At 35.2% G+C, this 21006-nt stretch overlaps 1 protein-coding gene across 2 annotated transcripts in view; it reads right to left on the reverse strand.

The window, feature by feature from the left end:
• The window catches only part of EDIL3 (EGF like repeats and discoidin domains 3), a 463034-nt gene that overhangs the window by 303478 nt on the left and 138550 nt on the right, over positions 1-21006 (reverse strand). For both annotated transcript variants that reach the window (XM_025387922.1, XM_025387921.1), the window contains exon 2: positions 11204-11332. In XM_025387922.1, coding sequence (XP_025243707.1) covers positions 11204-11332 — 129 coding nt within the window. The remainder of the gene's footprint in view (positions 1-11203; positions 11333-21006) is intronic.

Consider the following 21006-nt stretch of genomic DNA (forward strand, 5'->3'; position numbering starts at 1 on the left):
CTGACATTGACATTAGCTCACTTGTTTATTTCCAGGTTATTTTACCTGTGTGTGTGTGCGTGTGTGTGTGTGTGTGTGTAAATGAATGGTACACTCTGAAAATACAGGCAAAATTAAAGGGAAAAGGATGAGGAAAAAAGTCTTTGTCTTTGGCATGACAGTGACTGATAAACTGCATAAAAAGACTATCAGCCCACACACTTCAGTGTTTATCACCTGATGTGCTAATAACCAGCAGGGCTCATTGAGAAGGGAGCTTTACTACAGTAGTTCTGGGACAGGAAAGCATTGTGGAAAGTAACACAGCTGGACCTCCATATTTAAGAAGTAATGAAATCTAATCTTGCAAGCCAGAGGCTGTTCTGTGATGCACTCCAATTTATCTATTGTCTGAAAAGCCAAAGTCATTGGTTAAAAGACAGCTAGGCTGACACACACAGAATATGTCTTGTTCTTGAAAATGTTTGAGCTCCTTGTGTAGATGAGTCACAATAACGAGTTCTGTATCCAATGGCTCTCTGTGATTTGGATGAAGCATTCTGGTTTCATTTCACAAGGAAACCTTAGCAGATAAAGACATTGTGGGGTCATATGAATACATTGTATTAAAAAGGTGTTAATTCTTTTTTGAAATTTGCTATATTTTCCAAGGATTAGTACTTGAAGAAAACAAATATCCTTACTGGGTTCTATCTTCAGCTGAGAGACTGAAATTTTGCCCTCCCTATTTTTCTTTCCAAGTCTTGATTAAAATAAAAAGAAGATAACAATAAATATTGATTGTTGTCTATTTTAAATCATAGCTTGATTAATTTTATACTTTCAAATGCCAAAATTAAATATAATCTGGAAGTGATTCAGCCCAGTTCTACTCTCATTATATGACTCATTTATAAATTGTTAACCCTGTACTTTAAGCAATATGGATTATGGATTTTTCTTCACATAAATACTTTGATATATGTTAAACAATAAGTTGTCTTACAGTACAAAGTCACCTTGAGGTGTCACCTAGTTTTCCTATGGCTCCAGGGAATGTGGCCAAACAAAACTCCACAAACAATGACATCTATTTTAAGCTCTTTGACAAAGAATTCATGCCTCTATTTCATCTCAGTAACCCTTATGCTTTATTCTAGTAATTCCTCATATCAAATAGCATGATTCTAGCACACAGGAGGTACCAATAAGATTTGTATTAGACGCTACAGGAGTCTGTAATATTTTCAAGAAATTAATCCAACCTATCAAAACACTTATGTATTTATTTACTTATTTAGTTAGTTTGAAGCAGTCTCCCTCTGTTGTCATGATGGAGTGCAGTGGCATGATCCCAGCTCACTGCAACCTCCGCCTCCCAGGTTCAAACGATTCTCATTTCAGCCTCCTGATTAGCCGGGATTACAGATGTGCACCACCACACCTGGCTTTTTTTTTTTTTTTTTTTTTTTTTTTTTTTAGTACAGAAAAGGTTTTACCATGTTGGCCAGGCTGGTCTTAAACCCCTGAACTCAAGTGACCCACCCACCTTGGTCTCCCAAAGTACTGGGATTACAGGCATGAGCCACCGCTCCAGGCCAAAACACTTATTTTCAATGAATTCTTAAAGTGTCCTTTCTTTTTCTTCATTCCATCTTCTGTGTTAATAGTAGTATGGGGAGAGATGAGAGCAAAGGCTGTGTCATTCATCCATTAGCCCTTTACTTTCCATCAGAGTAGTATTAGTCATTTTTCCATTTCCTAGTTTTATTTAACCTTCTTAAGCTTTCTTTTTCCACTTACCCTAAGCCTGTTCCATGCTTTAGATCAGGGATCCTACCAGCCCGTGGCCTGTTAGGAACCAGGCCACACAGCAGGAGATGGGCAGCAGGTGAGCAAGTATTACTGCATAAGCTCCGCCGCCTTTCAGATCAGCAGCAGCATTAAATTCTCCTGAGAACACAACTCTGTTGTGAACTGCATATACAAGGGATGTAGGTTGCATGCTCCTTATGATAATCTAATGCCAACCCATCTTCTGTGGAAAAATTATCTTCTATGAAACCCAGTGCCTGGTACTAAAGAGGTTGGGGACTGCTGCTGCAGATGCTCTAAAATATTACTTAAGCTTTATATGATTAAATACCTACTCCTTCTCTTATTGGGCTTCATTTTAGAGAATGTCTCTTTCTTTATAGTTTTTATTAACTAAACTCTTCTTTATATATGCCTACTTCTGGTTTACCCTTTTTAAATGTTTTATGGCCTACTACAGTAATCAAATGTTTGAATGAAAATTAAAGGAGATATAATCACATTATTTTTGAAATATATTGGATAGGATAACAATCTCTTCTTTTTCTCTTCATGTGTATTTTTCTTCTTCTATTATACAAATCAAATAACTCCAAATCTATATTACTATGAATAAGTGAGCATAAGTACATTAAGCTTCCTCTTCATTAAAAATCTATCATGATAAACTGTTTAGCCTTTTCTATACAATCCTTAGAATATTAAAAGCTTTCAAAAAACTCTTATCCCAACCATTTACCTTTAAGAATTTAGTCTAAAGACACAATGGCAAATATACACAAAATTTAGTTATAAGGCACTCTATCAAATTCTTCATAATAGAGGAAATTAGCATACTACTTAAATGTCCACAAGTAGGGGCTCATTAAATAAATGATAATAAATGATGGAATGTTTTCTTGCTATTTAAAAAATTTCAGGAAACAATTTTTAATTAAATGGAAAGATAATTTTATATCCTTATGTGAAAAAACTAAAGGTGACTATCAAGAAATATGAACTGTGTAGTATAAGTTTTATGCACACATATGTATACACATAAACACAAACATGTACATAATTTTATGTAAAAAATCAAATTGCTATCGTTCTTTATATGACTGTATATAGCTTTAGGTAGGTATTAAAAAAAACAGATACAGATAAGTGATTAAAAAAAGACTAAAAGTGTATATAGCCTAAGATTATGATACATTTTGTTTGCTTCTTTTATTTTGTATGTTCTAAAGTTTATATATATATATAACTTTTGTAAAGAAAAAATTCAATAAATGCCATGTAAAATATAAACTAAAGGACAGTGGTTTAAATGATATACATCAATATCTTAATGAGTCATTGTCTTTTCTTACAAATAAAAGTTTTACCACAAACTGGCTTTTGTCCTTTGACTGGACTAGAATGGCTTTCGGTATTCAATAATATCTAAGGTTCTTTGATGTTATACATTTTTTTCTCTCTGAAAGTTAATATATAATTGTTACAGCTTGGAATTACAAACTAACAAATTCTATTCATTGTCATTATTAATAAAGCAGAAATATTTTTACATCAATAAGCTAATAAGTTTATATAGTATGTTACAGAATTTTTACACATATAAAACATAATTACTTTGCTATAATATATCCAAAATTAGTACAAAAACTTTCCCTTATCTGTCATCTTAACTTACAATTATATTTGTTTGTATGAACTTATATTTAACCTTTCTTATTATTAGAAAAGTAAGGAAACATAACTGTGAAAATAAATCCCTTTGACCCTAGTTGACTGGAAAATTTCTTAGCAATCATCTATTGGCTAGCAGCTTTAGAGAAAGTATTTTAGTCCATGAAACATAGCTCTCATTATGATAATTTCTAGAAAAATGGATTCAATCATGAGTCTAAGAAGTAATCTTAAGAAGAGGGGAAAATGAACCACCCTGACAACTACTCACAATTTCATCTACTATGTGAAAAATTTAACTGAAATTTACCAAACCCCTCATTTAGTAACCAAAGTCTCAAAATCTAAAATAACCCTACACCACCCAAGAGAGCAACTTAAGGCTTGCTAACTTTCTGATATTTCATGAACACTAACAAGAAGTCTTTCAGACAGCGTCAGACTCTATTATACTACTTGATATTCTGACACTGATTGTCTTCTGAAAGATAAACATGAATATGGCTATTTATAGAGTGAAATGTACAGTCAACTTCTAGTTTTTTTTTTAAATGTGTATGACAGTCTTTATTTTCTGGGGTAAATATATTCAATTTTTCATAATAAAATGAAAGCTGAGGAACAGATCATTAGTGACAATATAGGGGGGTAACATTTAATAGAATCTGAATTTGTATTAGAAAAGGGATATCATTACCAAAGGGAAATAAGTTTCTATGGAATATGATAGGTAGGAGAGGATAGGAGAAGATAAAACAAAATAAAATGAAAGAACTTTTCCTGAATATATATATATATATATATAAAAAATATATTTTTTACATGATATGCCATACACACACACACACACACACACACACACACACACACACACATGGAAATGAGAAGGCTAGCCAGAAGTTGATATAATTACAGAGAAGATAAAAAGAAATTATAAATAAAATGACATACAGTACTATTATCCTGTACTGACCTACTCTCCATAATACACATACATTTAATTTTTTCCAAGTGATGATGAATGTTATATTACTACCACATTCCAATGTTTATATTCTTTGTTTTGTCTGCTCATGTTAACAATATTTTACACATATTTATGACAAAGACTATTTTTTAACTGCTATATCCTCAGTGACAGGAAGAGTGGCACATAGCTGAGACTCAAATATTTGACAGATGAATGAGTAAGCAAATAAATAGACAAATGTTTGTTTTAGCAATTTAATTTTTTTTCTACAAATTCTTCTATGTGCCACAGTCAAGCTCTTTCTCCACAATGCCAGCAAAACTGATCTTCTGTAAAGCAACAAGATCATCCATAAATCACATGGAATCAAAGTAAATGCTTATCTTGCTTAACTGCTCCACAGTACTTGACGCTGCTGATTATCCACTCCTTGAGACATTGTTAATCCTGAACTTACTGTTCGCCACACTTTCCTGGTTTTCCTTCTACCTGACTACTCTCTCTCTGGCTGCTTTACAGATTTCACTTTCTCTACCTATCACTTAAATATTGACGGCCCTCTTACCGGTTTGCATTTCAAAGTCCTCTATTCTTTCCCATGTCTAGCTCTTCTATTCTTTGCTATTACCCTTTTTCTAGGCAGACTCATCCATTCCCTAAGCTTCAATAACCATCTATATAATTATGACTTCTACATTGATGCTTGACTTCTTAGATAATGTCTATCAAATTTCTCAAATTCAATATGTGAAATACTGCACTCTCTTTCTGCCTCCCAATCCTGTGTATTGTCATTTACAATATCTCATTAAATGATACCCAGTTGCTCAGGCCAGAAACTGGGGATGCCTTTCTTTACTCTTAGTTTCTCCCACACTCTTTTTCTTCATACCCCACAAATAACCAATACTTGTCTAGGGTATCGTCTAAATACTCAATGACTCTCTCCTCTTCATCCCGTTAGTTACCACACTGACCCAAGCTAAGATCATGTCTAGCCTCATCTGCTGCAATTGCCTTCAAATTGTCCCCCTGCTGTGTTTTGCTGTACTTTGTTTTCCATGTTGCACCAACAGAAATACAAATTCTCTCTGTTGTTCTTAGTAAAAAGTCAATTTTTCTTAAAACACTGTACCAAACTCTAGCGTATCTGCCACTTGTCACCATCCTCAGAGTCAGTGCTGGCCACCATGTCCCTTCTCTCTAAGTTCTAGACACATTTAACTTATTTCAGTTCATGACATTACTATATTTTTAATCTCCTGGTTATTCTACACACTATTTTCTCTGTCTGGAATAGGTTTTGTTGTTTGTTGTTGTTGTTTTCAGTCTGCAATAGATTGAAATTATTTTTTAGATTTATGTCTAGATGTTACTTTTACAGGTTGGTATGCATTCCTTTATACTTAGCTTAAGGCAGGGTATTTGTTTTATATTTTTATGGCTCCATGTACTTGTATCACAACACATCATAACATATCTATATATCTATCCATCATCTATTTTTCTATTTTCTATTATCTATCTATCTATCTATCTATCTATCTATCTATCTATCTATCTATATCTTCCTGTCTGTATGTCTGTCTGTCTATCTATCTCATCATTTAAACAGCAACTTGTTTATCATTGCCCCTCCACCATTCAGGTAACAACTACTTAGCAAACATTCAATAAATATTTATTTAAAAATAAATAAAAATTAAGATTTAATTTTTTTTAAAAAGATCACTTATTTTTTCCCTTTGATTACATTAATATACTATGTATTTGAGTTGTAAAAGTTTATACTTGTTACTAATGGATTATTCTGATAATGCACACAGGAGAATTATGCCACAGAACTTGTACAAGTTAAAAATTCTCAAGATTTCCATTTATGAACTGTGTAACATATACTGATAGGCCAGGCAAGGTGGCTTACGCCTGTAATCCCAGCACTTTGGGAGCCAAGGTGGTTGAATCACCTGAGGTCAGAAGGTCAGGAGTTCGAGACCAGTCTGGCCAACATGGTGAAACCCTGTCTCTACTAAAAAAAAAAAAATACAAAAATTAGCTGGGCATGGTGGCACGTGCCTGTAATCCCATCTACTTGGGAGGCTAAGGCAGGAGAATCCCTTGAACACAGAAGGTGGAGGATGCAGTGAGCCAAGATCATGGCATTGCTCTCCAGGCTGGGTGACAGAGCGAGATTCCCTCTCTCTCTCTCTCTCTCTCTCTCCCCCCATATATATATATACACACACACACACACACAAACACACACATATATTTATCACCTCCTGGGTTCAAGTGATTCTCCTGCCTCACCCTCCCTAGTAGCTGGAACTACAGGCACCTGCCAACACACCCGGCTAATTTTTGTATATTTGGTAAAGACAGGGTTTCACTATGTTGACTAGGCTGGTCTCTCTCTCTCTCTCGCTCTCTCTCTGTATATAATATATATAATATAACATATATAACATATATAACATATAATATAATATATAACATGTTATATATATATAACATATGTTATATGTTATATATTATATTATATATGTTATATAAATATGTAAAATATATATATTTTATACATATAAAATATATAATATATATATTTTGTGTGTGTTTGTGTGTGTGTGTGTGTGTGTATGGCGGGGGGGCCAGAGAGAGATAATACAAAATTTCTGCATGAAATGCATGTGTCATAATATAGCTCCCAATTACACAGTGCCATCCAGGAATGTGAGTGAGTAAGTGGGAAGCAATTTGGGGCTTAGCCACATGGTGGTCTGTCCACAAATCCTCTGGAGAGGGAGACAGCATTCAGTGCACATCTGTGCCAACACTGGTTAATCTGGCTAATGTCTTCAAATTTAAGAATTTAAAACAAGGGCTTTTTCTTTGCTTTGTTTGAAGAGAAGTTTTCCTACTGCCATTTTCAGATATCAGAAGTGAATCTTAATAACTCTAAGAGGCTGAGCACATTGAGTTGTGTAGGTGTGTATGCGTGATAGCTGTGTGTGGGGATACAGACAGGTAAAGAGAGAGCGAGAATGCAGTATACAGAAATATCAAAAAAATGTCCAAAGAAAAGCAATGTTGTCTAGTGAATGAAGTTCACAAATCTGAGAAAGTCAATTTTGCCAAACTATCCCACATAACACAGGAATGCAAGTGAATGTGAGTATTGATTGCAAATGTTGTTAAGTGTTTTGTACTTATCTGATATTATATGTTTTGTGAGGGAAGAATAAAAGTACAAAATTGGATGAGGATCTCTTGAAATAAGTATCAATAACTTGAAACAAAGCTACTGCAAAGTAGTAAGGTTTGAGGTAAAATCATGAAATGTTTTCCTCTAAGCATGCATTTGAAATTCTCCTTTCCAGATGAACTGCAATGAAGAGTATATGTCTGACTGAAGAACAAACTAGGTAAAAATAATTTTAAAAACTAGGATCAAAAAACACTTTTTCTAAGCAAATATAAATGAGAGTATTTTCTTTCCTTTGGAAATTAAAAATAAAAAGATTTAGAATTTCATAATATGTATGGCTCAAAATTCATATGGTCTGAAATGGATAAAAGAAACCTTAGAAACATCTCTATCTTTGCAGGAACTAATATGTAAGGAAAAATACAGACTAGTGACAGCTCAAATGTCTTTTGCCTTTTAAGATATTACCTCAAAATACCCACATGTGTTTTTTGTTTGTTTTTTAAATTCTAATACACTCTTTCCTGCATTGGTGTTAGATAACAACAGCAGAACAATAACAAAAAAGCCTTGGACAAGCCGTTTATTTTTATTTTTATTTATTTATTTGAGATGGAGTCTCTCTCTGTCGCCTAGGCTGGAATGCAGTGGCGCAGTCTCAGCTCACTGCAACCTCCGCCTCCTGGGTTCAAGTGAGTCTCATGCCTCAGCCTCCCTAGTAGCTAGGACTACAGAACCTGTCATCACCCCCAGTTAATTTTTGTATATTTGGTAGAGACAGGGTTTCACTATGTTGGCCAGGCTGGTCTCAAACTCCTGAGCTCGTGATCCACCCGCCTCGGCCTTCCAAAGTGCTGGGATTACCGGTGTGAGCCACTGCACCTGGCCTTTTATTTTTTTTCTAAACAAAAACGCAGGATGGTCTTTAGTAATCTAATGATTGAACTACTTGATCCCAATAATTAGTTTTAAAACTATGAAAAGCCCCAAGGTAAGCTAGATATTAAAGGCATTATTACCAAGTATTACTATTCAATCAATATTTAGTACACCTTTCATATGCGAGAAAGTATGAAGGTGAGAAAAAGCAGTAGAAAGGCAAGTAGGGTATTGTTTCTGTCATAAATAGGTGCCTAAATTGAAAATTGTGCTTGATTTCTCATTATTCTGTGATCTTTTATAAAAATTATTTCACAATATAGGAAAGTTGTACTTCAGAAACTGTGAACACTTAAAGTGTTCAACTTTAGGAAAGTTGTTTCCTAGTATTTTAATGTTAGAACACCAGTACATGAAAATAGAATTGGTGTAACTAATATCCTATACTAAATGATCAAGCAAATACAAACTAAATATATTTCTTCCAAGACCTCCTAAATACAGCTCAGAGAATAATAGGGTTGTGAGAAACATACAATTAAAAAATATAGCTTAAAATAATACAGTATAACTATCCAATTTCTGAATATCAGAGATGTATACTAATACATAGTAATGAATCTGAGTTTTAATTGAATTCTATAAGCATTTGATTTCCCAAAGTCACACTAAACTAGGTGGAATATGGCAGTGTGCTTAGTTTTTAAAGTATTGCTGCCCATAGTATCAATGTTCGGACAAAATGGTGAATGTTCAATTAATATCTAAAAGTATAGCCCAAAAGTATACAAGTATTTACTTTAAAATTCTGCTGGCCAGGCATGGTGGTTCATGCCTGTAACACGAGCACTTTGGGAGGCTGAGGCAGGCAGATCACAAGGTCAGGAAATCAAGATAATCCTGGCTAACGTGGTGAAACCCCGTCTGTACAAAAAATACAGAAAGAAATTAGCCACGCGTGGTGGTGGGCACCTATGGCCCCAGGTACTCAGGAGGCTGAGGCAGGAGAATGGCTTGAACTCAGGGGACAGAGCTTACAGTGAGCTGAGATTGCGCCACTGCACTCCAGCCTGGGCGACAGAGCGAGACTCCATCTCAAAAAAAAAAAATTCTTCTAAGATACTGATTTCTTAATCATTTACCTACATTTGTTTCTCTGATTCCAGATTTGGATCTTTCTAATGGTGCCAAAAATATTACATACTATTATACAAATCGAAGGCACTGCCAATTGGGGGTTGTTGGGCTTAAAATACAACACTAAAATTTTATTCTATTCATACATTCCTACTAGGGGTATTTATGACTCTAATTTTCTTCAGATATACAGACTTTCCTGAGGATATGATTCTCACATTAAACTCTGAAACTCAAATGTACATATTTGAAGCCCGGGTCAAAGTGGTTACAACAGTTTTATTTCAATGGCACTGTGTCAAACCTCCTAAAATATCAGTGAGTTAATAAAAGCCTTAAAAGAGAATTATCTTTGAAGATGAATTAAATGAACAAAGTACTTTTCAGCAATAATATAATTAACTTATTTGGATAACATATATTCATAATGCAAATAAAATTAAGGAAAATTCATTTAAAAAATAAAACACACTACAATCCAGTAACTAATGGCCAAAGATGGTAAATGAATGGTTTTATTTAATTATTTTTTCTTTCATTCAACCAATAGTTGCTGGATTTTTTACTATGCATAAGGTATTAAGTTAGGTGCACTGGGTACAATGATGGGTAATTCAAGCTGATCCCTGGACGCTATTACTTTTCTTTATCAAAACTATTTCCCCAAAGACATTGAAGTGTCCTGTTTCTCTAAGGTTTATGCTGGTTGACAAATATTTGATCCAAAACATGTTTGGTTTCCTATGATGAACAGATATATTCCATCTTGTACTCTTCTTGGTACTAATGTGAAAAATATATACTTTTTTCAAACTTACTTGTGGTGTTAACTTTGAAAATCATTTCTCTCTTTAGTCAGAGAGAAAATCTCTGCACAAGTTTACATGATGTTAAATTATTTTAAAGTATGGCTATTTCCTTAATGGGGACTATCTGGAATTACAGAAATTACTCTAAATCCATAAGTATACATATTTTGGAGACTTTTAAAAGAACTATTCTAATATAACCAATGACATATTAATTTTTGCAGAGCAAATTTTTGAGAAAACTTTGAAGAGCACTGCATCTGGAATATCCTCTTCTTTATATGCTTACAAATATCAAATACATTTATCACCTAAGGAAAGTAATGATTAGAACAGCTACACAATGCTGATGGATATTAGAAGTCCCTAAAAACATCCTGTTTTACCTACAGTGATAATTTAACTTGAATAAATTGACTTTGGAGTTATGTATTTTATTTGAGAATAAAATGTTAAATTTATATTAATATTAGAAATATGAGAAATGTTATATTTATGTATTATTTGTAGTGTCTTTAAATTTAGTGTTAATTACTAAAAATATTTTAAAACTTAAAGAACACAATATAATTTCAATATAAACTGGAAATGATAAAACTGAGAATCCTACACAAAAGTAAACTAATTAGCAACATACAGCAATTTTACACCTAATCTCCATAATGCACCACAGCCAAACTGCCAGTTATTCATGGAAACAAAAAGATAACTACTGAAATGCTTAAATTTTGCACTTACCAACCTCCACAACACTAGAACAGTTGGGGTCTGTGAAGCCATCTGGACACTCACAGGAAAAGGAACCATCAGCCAATCCTGGCAAACAGATACCTCCATTTTCACATGGATTGGGATCGCAAATATCACCTAAGGCATAAAAAAAAACAGAAATTGACATTTTTTTTTTTTCTTCTTAGGCATTGAAACATACTAGTTTACTTTGCTATGGATGGTCCCTTGGCAAAGTCAAAAGTCAGGGTAATATTAAGATTCACACATAAGATTTGCAAGACTCATTTCAAACCATGTACTCAAAAAATATATATATATATATTATGTAACATGGTAAAAATTGAACTGCATAATTCAAACACTGCCTCTGAAAGCTATTGGTTCAGTTTGGAGTTCCTTCATAATATGTAAAGAGAATGTTGTCTAATTGGTTAATAAATACTAACCTAAATATCTGTAATAGACTGGTGTCATTGATTACTCTGATAAATACCTTCTTTAGTTCCACACAGCTTACTCTTTAACTCTTTAAAGGACAGGATTTATTTCTGGATCCCTAGAATCTGGGCTTGTCCATGTGACTTGCTTTGGCTAGTAGGTCATTAACAGACTTGAAGACAACAGAGATTTGAAAAGCACTTGAAGATACCTACTTCCTCTCTTGGAGTGCTATGATCGCCATGTGAATGAATTCAGGCTAGCTTGCTTGAGATGGGTGAAAGAAATGTTGAAGGATAAGAGAGAAACTGCTACAGAGAAATAAGGTATGACATACATAATGGAAACCCCACAATGCGTGGCCTTGGCTATGGCAATGGGTGTCAGACAGTATCGGGAAAAGCAGTCATGGCCACGAAAAGCTAGAAAAATGGCTACCCATTTTATGTAGCGAGTAACAATTGATAAAGCTGTCATCTGAGGTAACTGGGGAAGTAGAATATGTATGCGATTAACTTTTCATATGAGTAAGGAGATTTCCAGGCAGACTATTAAAGCATCAGTTGGCTCTTACTGCCTGCATATGACAAGGTGCTACAATAAAGAGATGAGCTAAATAAAGAATCAGTCCTTTTGAAAAGTAAAGGGAAGTAGTAGTATACAAGGACCAGGACTTGTGTTAGAAAACACAATTGTTTCTAAACTCCCACCTCTTAAAGTGGTAAATTATCGAATGCCAGAAAGACATGGCCCAACATAAATATCAAATCAAGGACGTGGCTATAAACCTCCGTGTGAAAACATTTCAAATAATTCAGACGGAGCCTGAAAGATCTTCTCAGCTAAATAAAAGGGCTTCCAGAGACCTTAAGGATTGTCTCTGAGAAGACTGACATACTCAAAGTAGCACTGATGAAGTCTGGAGTAAAAAAGCAGACTTCAGAGAGAATCATGGGTGTGGCTCTATTGCACAGAGGATTTGAATCAGATGCACAAAAACGCATACAGTTTTACAGGGAGCTTTGTAGGTAAAAGTGCCACCTCCTGGACTCAATGAGTATGGGATTTTTCAAAACAAAAAAGCATCTGGGCACCAACTTCCTACTAGATTGTATTTCTTAGTTACGTTATTCTCTGTAAGGTTTTTCACATGAGAATTATTTTAATCTCTTTTCCAGATGAAGCACTTTAAAAATATTTGAAAAATGAAAATTCAGGTTATGATTTCTGTCAAATATAAACCAAGTCATTAGCCACACTAAGATGATAGACTAAAACAGTACATAAGCACTGGAGCAGATCTTAGAAAAGAGAGTCATAAAATGAATGAATGAATGTTTGGGGAATAGCAAAGAATTTAGCGTGGCTGGACCATGGAGCATTTAATCTGGAATGGCTAAGAAAGTATAAATATGTTAGATCAGGGAGTATTAAAAAGTGACATTGTAATTTTTAAGATAAGGAGTCAATGAGAGTGTTTAACATTTTTAACATGTATTTTAAAGTTTGGACATGGTCAGATCTAAATTAAGAAGACAATTCTGGCAGCATTTTGAATGGGGTGGTTGATGACTGATAAAGATACTTCAGTAGACTTGGTATCATTTATATACCTATCATCTATCTATCTATCTATCTATCTATCTATCTATCTATCTATCCATCCATCCATCCATCCATCCATCCATCCATCCATTTATCCATCCACACATACAACTAGCCAGTTATCCTTCCATTTGTCTATCAATTTGTCTATCTGTCCTTCTATTCCTTGAGTACCTACTGCATAGTAGACACTGAGGTAAGTGTGGTATATACCAAACTAAATAACAGACTATGGAGCTTAGTGGGAGAGATAAAAATGCAGGAACAATTACAATTATACTACACAGTAGTAACACCTGCAATTGGTATACATGATCCAAACTGTGGGACCAGTGGAGATTTTTAAGGAGATTCAGTGCTATCAGGTGATGAACAGAAGAAAGCATATGCTTAATATTACAGGCAAATATTACAGAGAGCATACGCTTAACATTACAGGCAAATATTAATATTAAATGTGTAATATTACCTTTACACACTTAAGGTAAAAGATCATGTTTCATTCCAGGAAGTTCAGGTAGATCACTGTAGCTAGAATATAAATATGTATGAGAAATACAAAATGATGAGGTCCAAAAGGTAGGAAGGCCATATGAATCAAGGTCTTTTATGCTGTGCCAACAATTTTGGAGTTTATCTTTAAGCACTGGAAAATTATAAAAGAAATTGAAATATGGGAAAGTATATCGCCACATTTGTGCTTTGGAACAATCACTAAGGCAGCAATGTGTTGCATCAGATGGAGGAGGTTGGGCTAAGGGAAAAAGGGAAATGCATTTATTGTTTGAAGCAGTCTCAAAAAAAAAATGATGAAGATTCTCTTGACCCTCCATAGAGGTGGCTACAGACAGGGAAATCAAAGTAGGCATCATTTAATATCAAATCTAGTTAATAAATGCTAGGTAATGAAACAAGAATAAAAGTTCCCCCAAATTAAGATCCATCCACCTATGTGGAGTAATCAATGTAAGGACAGTCTCATATTTACATATTTACCTAAAAATAAGAACCCTTCTTTCAGATCCCACTCTGTCCTATAACCAAGTTCTTGCATCAGGTAGTAACTGAGGTAGGCCTACAGTCCTGATATACCCAGGGCCAAAGGAGGTCCCTTTGATTATCTCATCATTATGTAGAGTGCCTTAAGAATCCTTTCTGGTGCCTTAAGAAACCTTTCATGGCACTTGTGCTGCCCTCTCTAGATAACAATGCTAAATCAAGTCAATTTTCTACCAGGCATGTGTGGGCCAGTCATATCATGCTTCTGTGGTCAAAATGAGAGAGGACTATTTGTTCAAGTCTTATTATATCTTAGAGATGCCAACTGTTGTTTAGCTGACATGTTTTTCTCTCTTTATAATTTTTGTTCTTTTTTGCTTATGGAAACACATTTCTAATATACTATAAAATTTTCATCTTACTTCCTTCATTAACATACTATCTTTTGAAAGGGAGAAAAGAGGTAATAGATTGGAGAAACATGTACAAGGTAGAATCAAGATGACAATTTGACCAAATTGATCCAGGGGTTGATCAAGAAATTTCGGTTGATTTCCAGAGCTCTTCCCTGTATGATTGAGTAGCCATCCTTTATAAGGAAATACAATGGATTTAGTTTTAGAGGTATTATTGTATTTGAAAAGTCTGCAGAAGATCTAAAATGAAAATGTCCGATTAAGCTATTATATAAGTAGATGTAGAATTAAAGAGTCTCTGCTTAAACATGGGTTGCTAAGTATGAATGTTAATACTATATTTCACTGAGTGTATTAAGGGAGTGCAGGGGAACGGAGTGGAGGGGATGAGAGCAGAGAGAAATGAAGACAGGAGAGGTCCTTAGGCACACCAACAAATAAGTGAGGAAAAGATATAAGATTCTTCGTTAAAAGAAAGAAGTTAATGCTTGGCCCATTGTACCCTGGTATAAATGTTCAGTTTATTAAACTGGGGTCTACCATGTCAAAGTCTTCCTGAAATTAATAAGGGTCCTACATGTAACTGTGTTGGGTGGACACTGGCAACAAAAAATCAAAGTTTTGATCTTGGACAAAGTAGAGGATAAACAACAAACATAATTAGGGTTACTATAGATTTTGTTGAAAATCTGTTTCTCTTTACATAATCATTAGTGGCATGCTTTTATCAGATGGCATCTGATCAAGGACATGCTAAGATGAAGATAAGAGTGTAACAATTTTATTGATAAGTAATGTCTGCGAATGACAAAATGAGGAGGAAGCAGAAACGAGCAGGAAAAGCTTCAACTTGCGACATAAGTATGACACCAATAAAGATAAATGGAAGACATGAGGGTGCGGATGGTCGGGGCAGGATTGACCACGGAGAGCCTCAGTCTATAATGCAGATTTAAGAAAGTCTTAGCCAATTACACAGGGAGCTCCAGAGCAAAGATTATTGTTAGAAGGATTTCCCCTAGGTCAGGAATGACAGGCACTAGGGCAATCCAGGTAGATTGAGGGTCTAAGGCTCAAGTAGGTCCTGAAAGTTCTGCAGGAGACTTCCAGCTAACTACATACTTGCAGTTGGACAGCACATTCTTTCTTAAAGAAGAATTAGAGTTGTACACCTCCATGGGTACCCACAATCCCTCTCACCTCAAATATGTCCTGATTTGAATGAGTTATATGGTTACTTAGGTCAAAACCATCATATCTCAGGCTATTTCCTCTATACAGCCATAATCCCAGCGGTTAGTACAGATGTGGGTTGACAACTTAAGTGAAAACAAACTCTCTCTTGGCTAGAATTTCATATCTAATTAAAATATCCAGTACGGACTTCTGATCCTCTGTAATGTCAGTTTATCCAAGGTAGTAGCACCTCAGGTAAGAAATTCTGACTAAAATGCAATAAGTTCTCAGCCTTTAAATCAACAATTTTTTCTGTTTGTTTCCCAGTAGATATGTTGGTAGAGTTTGTTTGTTTGTTTTCTTTTTTTCTTTTTCTTTTTTTTTTTTTTTTTGAGATGGAGTCTTGCTCCGTGCAGTGGCGCCATCTTGGTTCACTGCAAGCTCCGCCTCCCGGGTTCACGCCATTCTCCTGCCTCAGCCTCTCGAGTAGCTGGAACTACAGGCGCCCGCCACCTCGCCCGGCTAATTTTTTGTATTTTTAGTAGAATCGGGGTTTCACCGTGTTAGCCAGGATGGTCTCGATCTCCTGACCTTGTGATCCACACACCTCGGCCTCCCAAAGTGCTGAGATTACAGGCGTGAGCCACTGCGCCCGGCCTGGTAAAGTCTTTTAAAACTGCAATGACGACCAGTAGAAGAGGTTAGGCTAAGGAAAGGAAAACAGGGTAATATAAGATTTCATAGTTCTTTATCCTACTGTCAGCAGGCTCCTAAAATATACTTCTGCATATTGTAATGTGTGTAGCATTATACCTTGATGTTTCTTGGCCGGCTGGCCTCACCTGCTTTAGATTAGGACAGATGTGTTTAGTTTCATTCTAACCATGTTTTATGGTTCCATCTGCAGTTTATGGCAGATTCAGGCAAATTAAGCTGATGCCGATTTGCCTTTTGGCAATAGAACACAGCAATTATTTTTCCCAGGGGCAAGAAATCATTGCAGGCTAAATTTAACTTACTGTTTGCCTGCTCTTTCCACCCACTCTCCAGAGTTCTGATCGGACTGCATATTCTGCATGAAATCAATGTTGGCTTCATTCTTCTCACTGACCTCCTACCTGTTGCCTGTCACCTCATGTTCAAGGTGATTTAGGGACTATCTTATTTTACTTCATTACCCATTTGCAATCCATGACCTTTTAGCCTCAACAGCAAAGTGTGTGAGCACCTATAAAATACTATTTGGTACTGCAGAAGACAATGGTTAAAAAAAACCCTAAAAGCCTAAAATAGGTACCTTTATGATTGTGCTCATGCATTTTCTGTGAGCTTAGTGTATAATTATACAACTTCTCATGCCATACAAAGAAGAAAATTCTATAATGGTACTACTGAGAATCAGGTAGAAAGGACAGCTGATTTTGTTCACGGATAGTTAAACTCTTGGATAGTTTACGTGTTCAGGATTCTTTATATGTTAGTGTTTGTCTCCAGTAGACATATCAGATAATTACTGAATCGTTTATCACATATTCATATGCCACAAATAAATAAGGTAGCACTCACTGTAATAAAAGCCATGAGAAGAGGGAGAAACAGGCTGATGAGAAAAACAACAAATAAAACTGGTTATTTATGGCAGTGAAGCAAGGCCTTCACATGAACTGCACATTCAAGGATAAACTAGAGTCCGTGATGTTAAAGTCTAAGGAAGAGCATTCTAGGCATAGGGAACAGCAAGTGGTCAGCCCTCATGACAGGTAAGACAGAGATGATTTCAGGAACAGAAAGGAAGACAGGGGAAAAACTCTCAATAAATGTTTATTGCCACCCACACATTTTTAACAGAAACTGATTGATAATTTAAAGCCCAACATTTGATCCTCTGTGTTCCTGGTAATCAAGGGCAATTCTACTAAGCTTATTCTTTATATGCAGTAAACATCTACTGAACATATGCTATTGTATTAATATTTACTGGCTAATGTACTTATGAATTTATATGTTGAAATCTTTCTTACATATTAATGTATTTACATAGTACTGTTAATGTATTTATGTATTGACAGTTATATAAATATCCTAATAATTTATTAAGATGAATGCATGCTTCTCCATTATTTTCCTGCTCTTTTCAAAGTGCTGGCAGCCACCTAGAATATGTCTGCACCATCATCCCTGCCCTCTCTCCATTTCTGTAAACACATTTGTGTACAGATATAGAAGTAAAAGCAAAAAAGTAGTAATATATCACTATAGAATGTTACCTCACTAACACAAGACATTATTTAATTTCTTCAATATCTCAACAAACTAAATGTGAAGGACATTGCAATACATACTTACATGTGAAAAGGTAAAATGCAGACACCATTTAAATTCATGTTTTGCATCTGTGACAATGCAGCTCTGTGCGTTACAACCTCATCTTCAATCTATTGCTTTCCCATTGAACTGTACTATCATTTCACTTAAAAACTGAAAGAAAATAAAGGTTTTGCCTCCTATTGTAGAAATCAGAGTTTTGAACCAATATATAAACAGAACATTTGACAAAATGAGCCAACTCTAGTGCACAAGTGAGTAATAATTCTAGTTAAAATTAGATAAAGTTCATGAGCATTTGCATACTCAAATTGGTAAAACTCACAGAAAATGTTAGCACCCTTATGACTTACTGCCTATGAAATTGTGTGGAACTAAATAAATGTCATTTTTAAAAATCAACAATAGCCTCACAGTTTACTTTTGTGCCTCTTTAGAGACAATTTGTGTTGAATATTGATATTTCACTTGTTGAACATTCTAATGAGTTTGATGCATAGGTTTTAATTTAAAGCCTTCTCTCACAATTAAAGCTTATGAGTGTGGCAAATTTTAATTTCAAATAAATGTGTTAAGGAGGTGCAATCTGATTCTTACCTTCATATGTACTTTTAAAATAAATTCTAGTTATTATTGCAGACCACCTTGCAATTTGGAAGTGTAGAGAGGGAAATAAGATACAAATGTCAATAGGAATAATTGTATCTTCATTGATAGAATCTGCCATTTTATTGATAAATCATTAGGCATCCTTTCAGTAAAAGACCATCCATCTCCACCTCAGTGTCCACAGAGTCCAAAAATAACCACGGAGGACACAAGTCAAGTAAATGAACAAAGAAACCTCTTAGACTTAGACTCACTCAAAACCACATTAATGCTAATTTAAAGCAGGGCATCTCTTAGATGTTATTCAGTGGTTTGCCTCACTATTTTTAAGACATTTTTCTTTTTAGTTAGGTTTTCAAATGCTAAGGGCATATTGGACTGAACAAAATAAGGAGAAAATCTTCTGTTTAGTGTTGAGTATTTGAATTTCACAGCTGATGACATAAGGCTTCAATCAAGGTCTATACTGGATATAAAGACAAAAATGTTTTGGGCTCTAACATTTTGAAAAACAAAATCTTTTCACATATTTTTTAGTTTAAAACACTCTGGAGAGTCCCTTAAAATAACAGAACCCACAGTTTCTAGAATTGAAAGGGACATTCGAAATGATCTAATACAGTGGTTCTCAGACTTTACTGCATATTAAAATCACAGGATAGGGAGAGGCTTTTCAAATATCTTATGCCCAGTCCAGTGAAATCAGAATCTCTGGGGGTGGTTCCCAGCCCTCCACATTTCCTTAAAGCTAATCTGAATATCTCAATTTATTCAAGAAAAAGGACAAAGGAATAGGAGAAACCAAGGAAGAAAAGAAAGGAATTAAAGAGAAAGTTTGGAAGTTAGTTTGTATTTTCCTGCCTTTGATCGGGAGAAAGGCAAATGAGGAAGGTATTTATGTGACCACGTTTCTTTGTTAATTCACTGAGTTAAGAAAAAAATCATTTGCAGGAAGCTACAATCGGCAAATCATAAATAAGGGCACTCACTATGTTAGGGAGAATAGAATAGCTACTATTTAATATTAACATGCATTCCCTACGAATGTGTATTCCTTACAAAATAAGTAATAACCAGGAAATTCAACCATAAACTACATTTCTCAAGTTTGATTGTTTTTTGGGATTTTTTTTTTTTTTTTTTAGATGAAGTCTCTTTCACCCAAGCTAGAGTGCAGTAGCATGATCTCGGCTCACTGCAACCTCCACCTCCCAAGTCAGGCCATTCTCATGCCTCAGCCTCCTAACTAGCTGGGTTTTCAGGAATGTGCCTTTATGCCCAGCTAATCTTTTGTAGTTTAGTAGATATGGGGTTTCACTGTGTTGTACAGCCTGGTCTTGAACCCCTGAGCTCAGACAATCTGCCCGTCTTGGCCTCCTAAAGTGCTAGGATTACAGGCGTGAGCCACTGCGCCCCTGGTCCCAAGCACTTTTGACTATATGATTTCTACCTATGAAGAATATCCATCCAGTCATTAGTTATTATTTACTAAATATTAACTGAAGCCCATCTATATGCCACTAAAAGTCATAACTGCTGCACGTATTACAGGGTCCATGATAGACAAATTCGTGTTCTCAAAGACTCTCACAAAAAGACACAAATAAGTTGATAAGTAGTTACCACTGCTTGTTAAGTCCAAGAAGGCATTAGAGAGGGACACCAAACTCAGAACTGTGAGTCAAGAAGCCTTCTGAGAGCAAGTGACCTTCAATTAGAGACCAGAGTGAGCACCAGCGTTGCATAGTTCTGTGGGTTCAGTTTAGCTAAGGGCTAAGAAGTATTGTCTTGCTTTAGAAAAGGTGATGTTCCTTGATGACCTAGATGAAGGCACATCCACAGGAGTGGTAGGCATCAGTGCCAGCCTGCATTAGGTTAAAGAATCAAAGGGATAGGGGTATTAGAAGTAATGATGCAATTCTTTCAAGAGTTAGATGAAAGCATGGCAGTGTATTATGTGGGATATACCACCGAGATTTAAGAAAATCAGGGGGGCAGAGTTGGCATCCTACTCTGCTACTCTCTAATTATTCTGTGTCTCTAAATCATTGTTTGCTTTTTCAAAAAATGGTAGTGGGTAAAGATTAAATGTTATAATGCAGGTTACAAGTTTAGTGAAGTTCCTGCCATAGAAAGCGCTCAATAAATGTTAGTCAAATACCTATAGAAATCCAGTGGGACGCATTTTGGAAATATATTTAAAAAATCAGAAACCTGATGATGTATATGCTGATAGAAGTA

The sequence above is a fragment of the Theropithecus gelada genome, chromosome 6 (assembly GCF_003255815.1).
Source record: "Theropithecus gelada isolate Dixy chromosome 6, Tgel_1.0, whole genome shotgun sequence".
Taxonomy (NCBI): domain Eukaryota; kingdom Metazoa; phylum Chordata; class Mammalia; order Primates; family Cercopithecidae; genus Theropithecus; species Theropithecus gelada.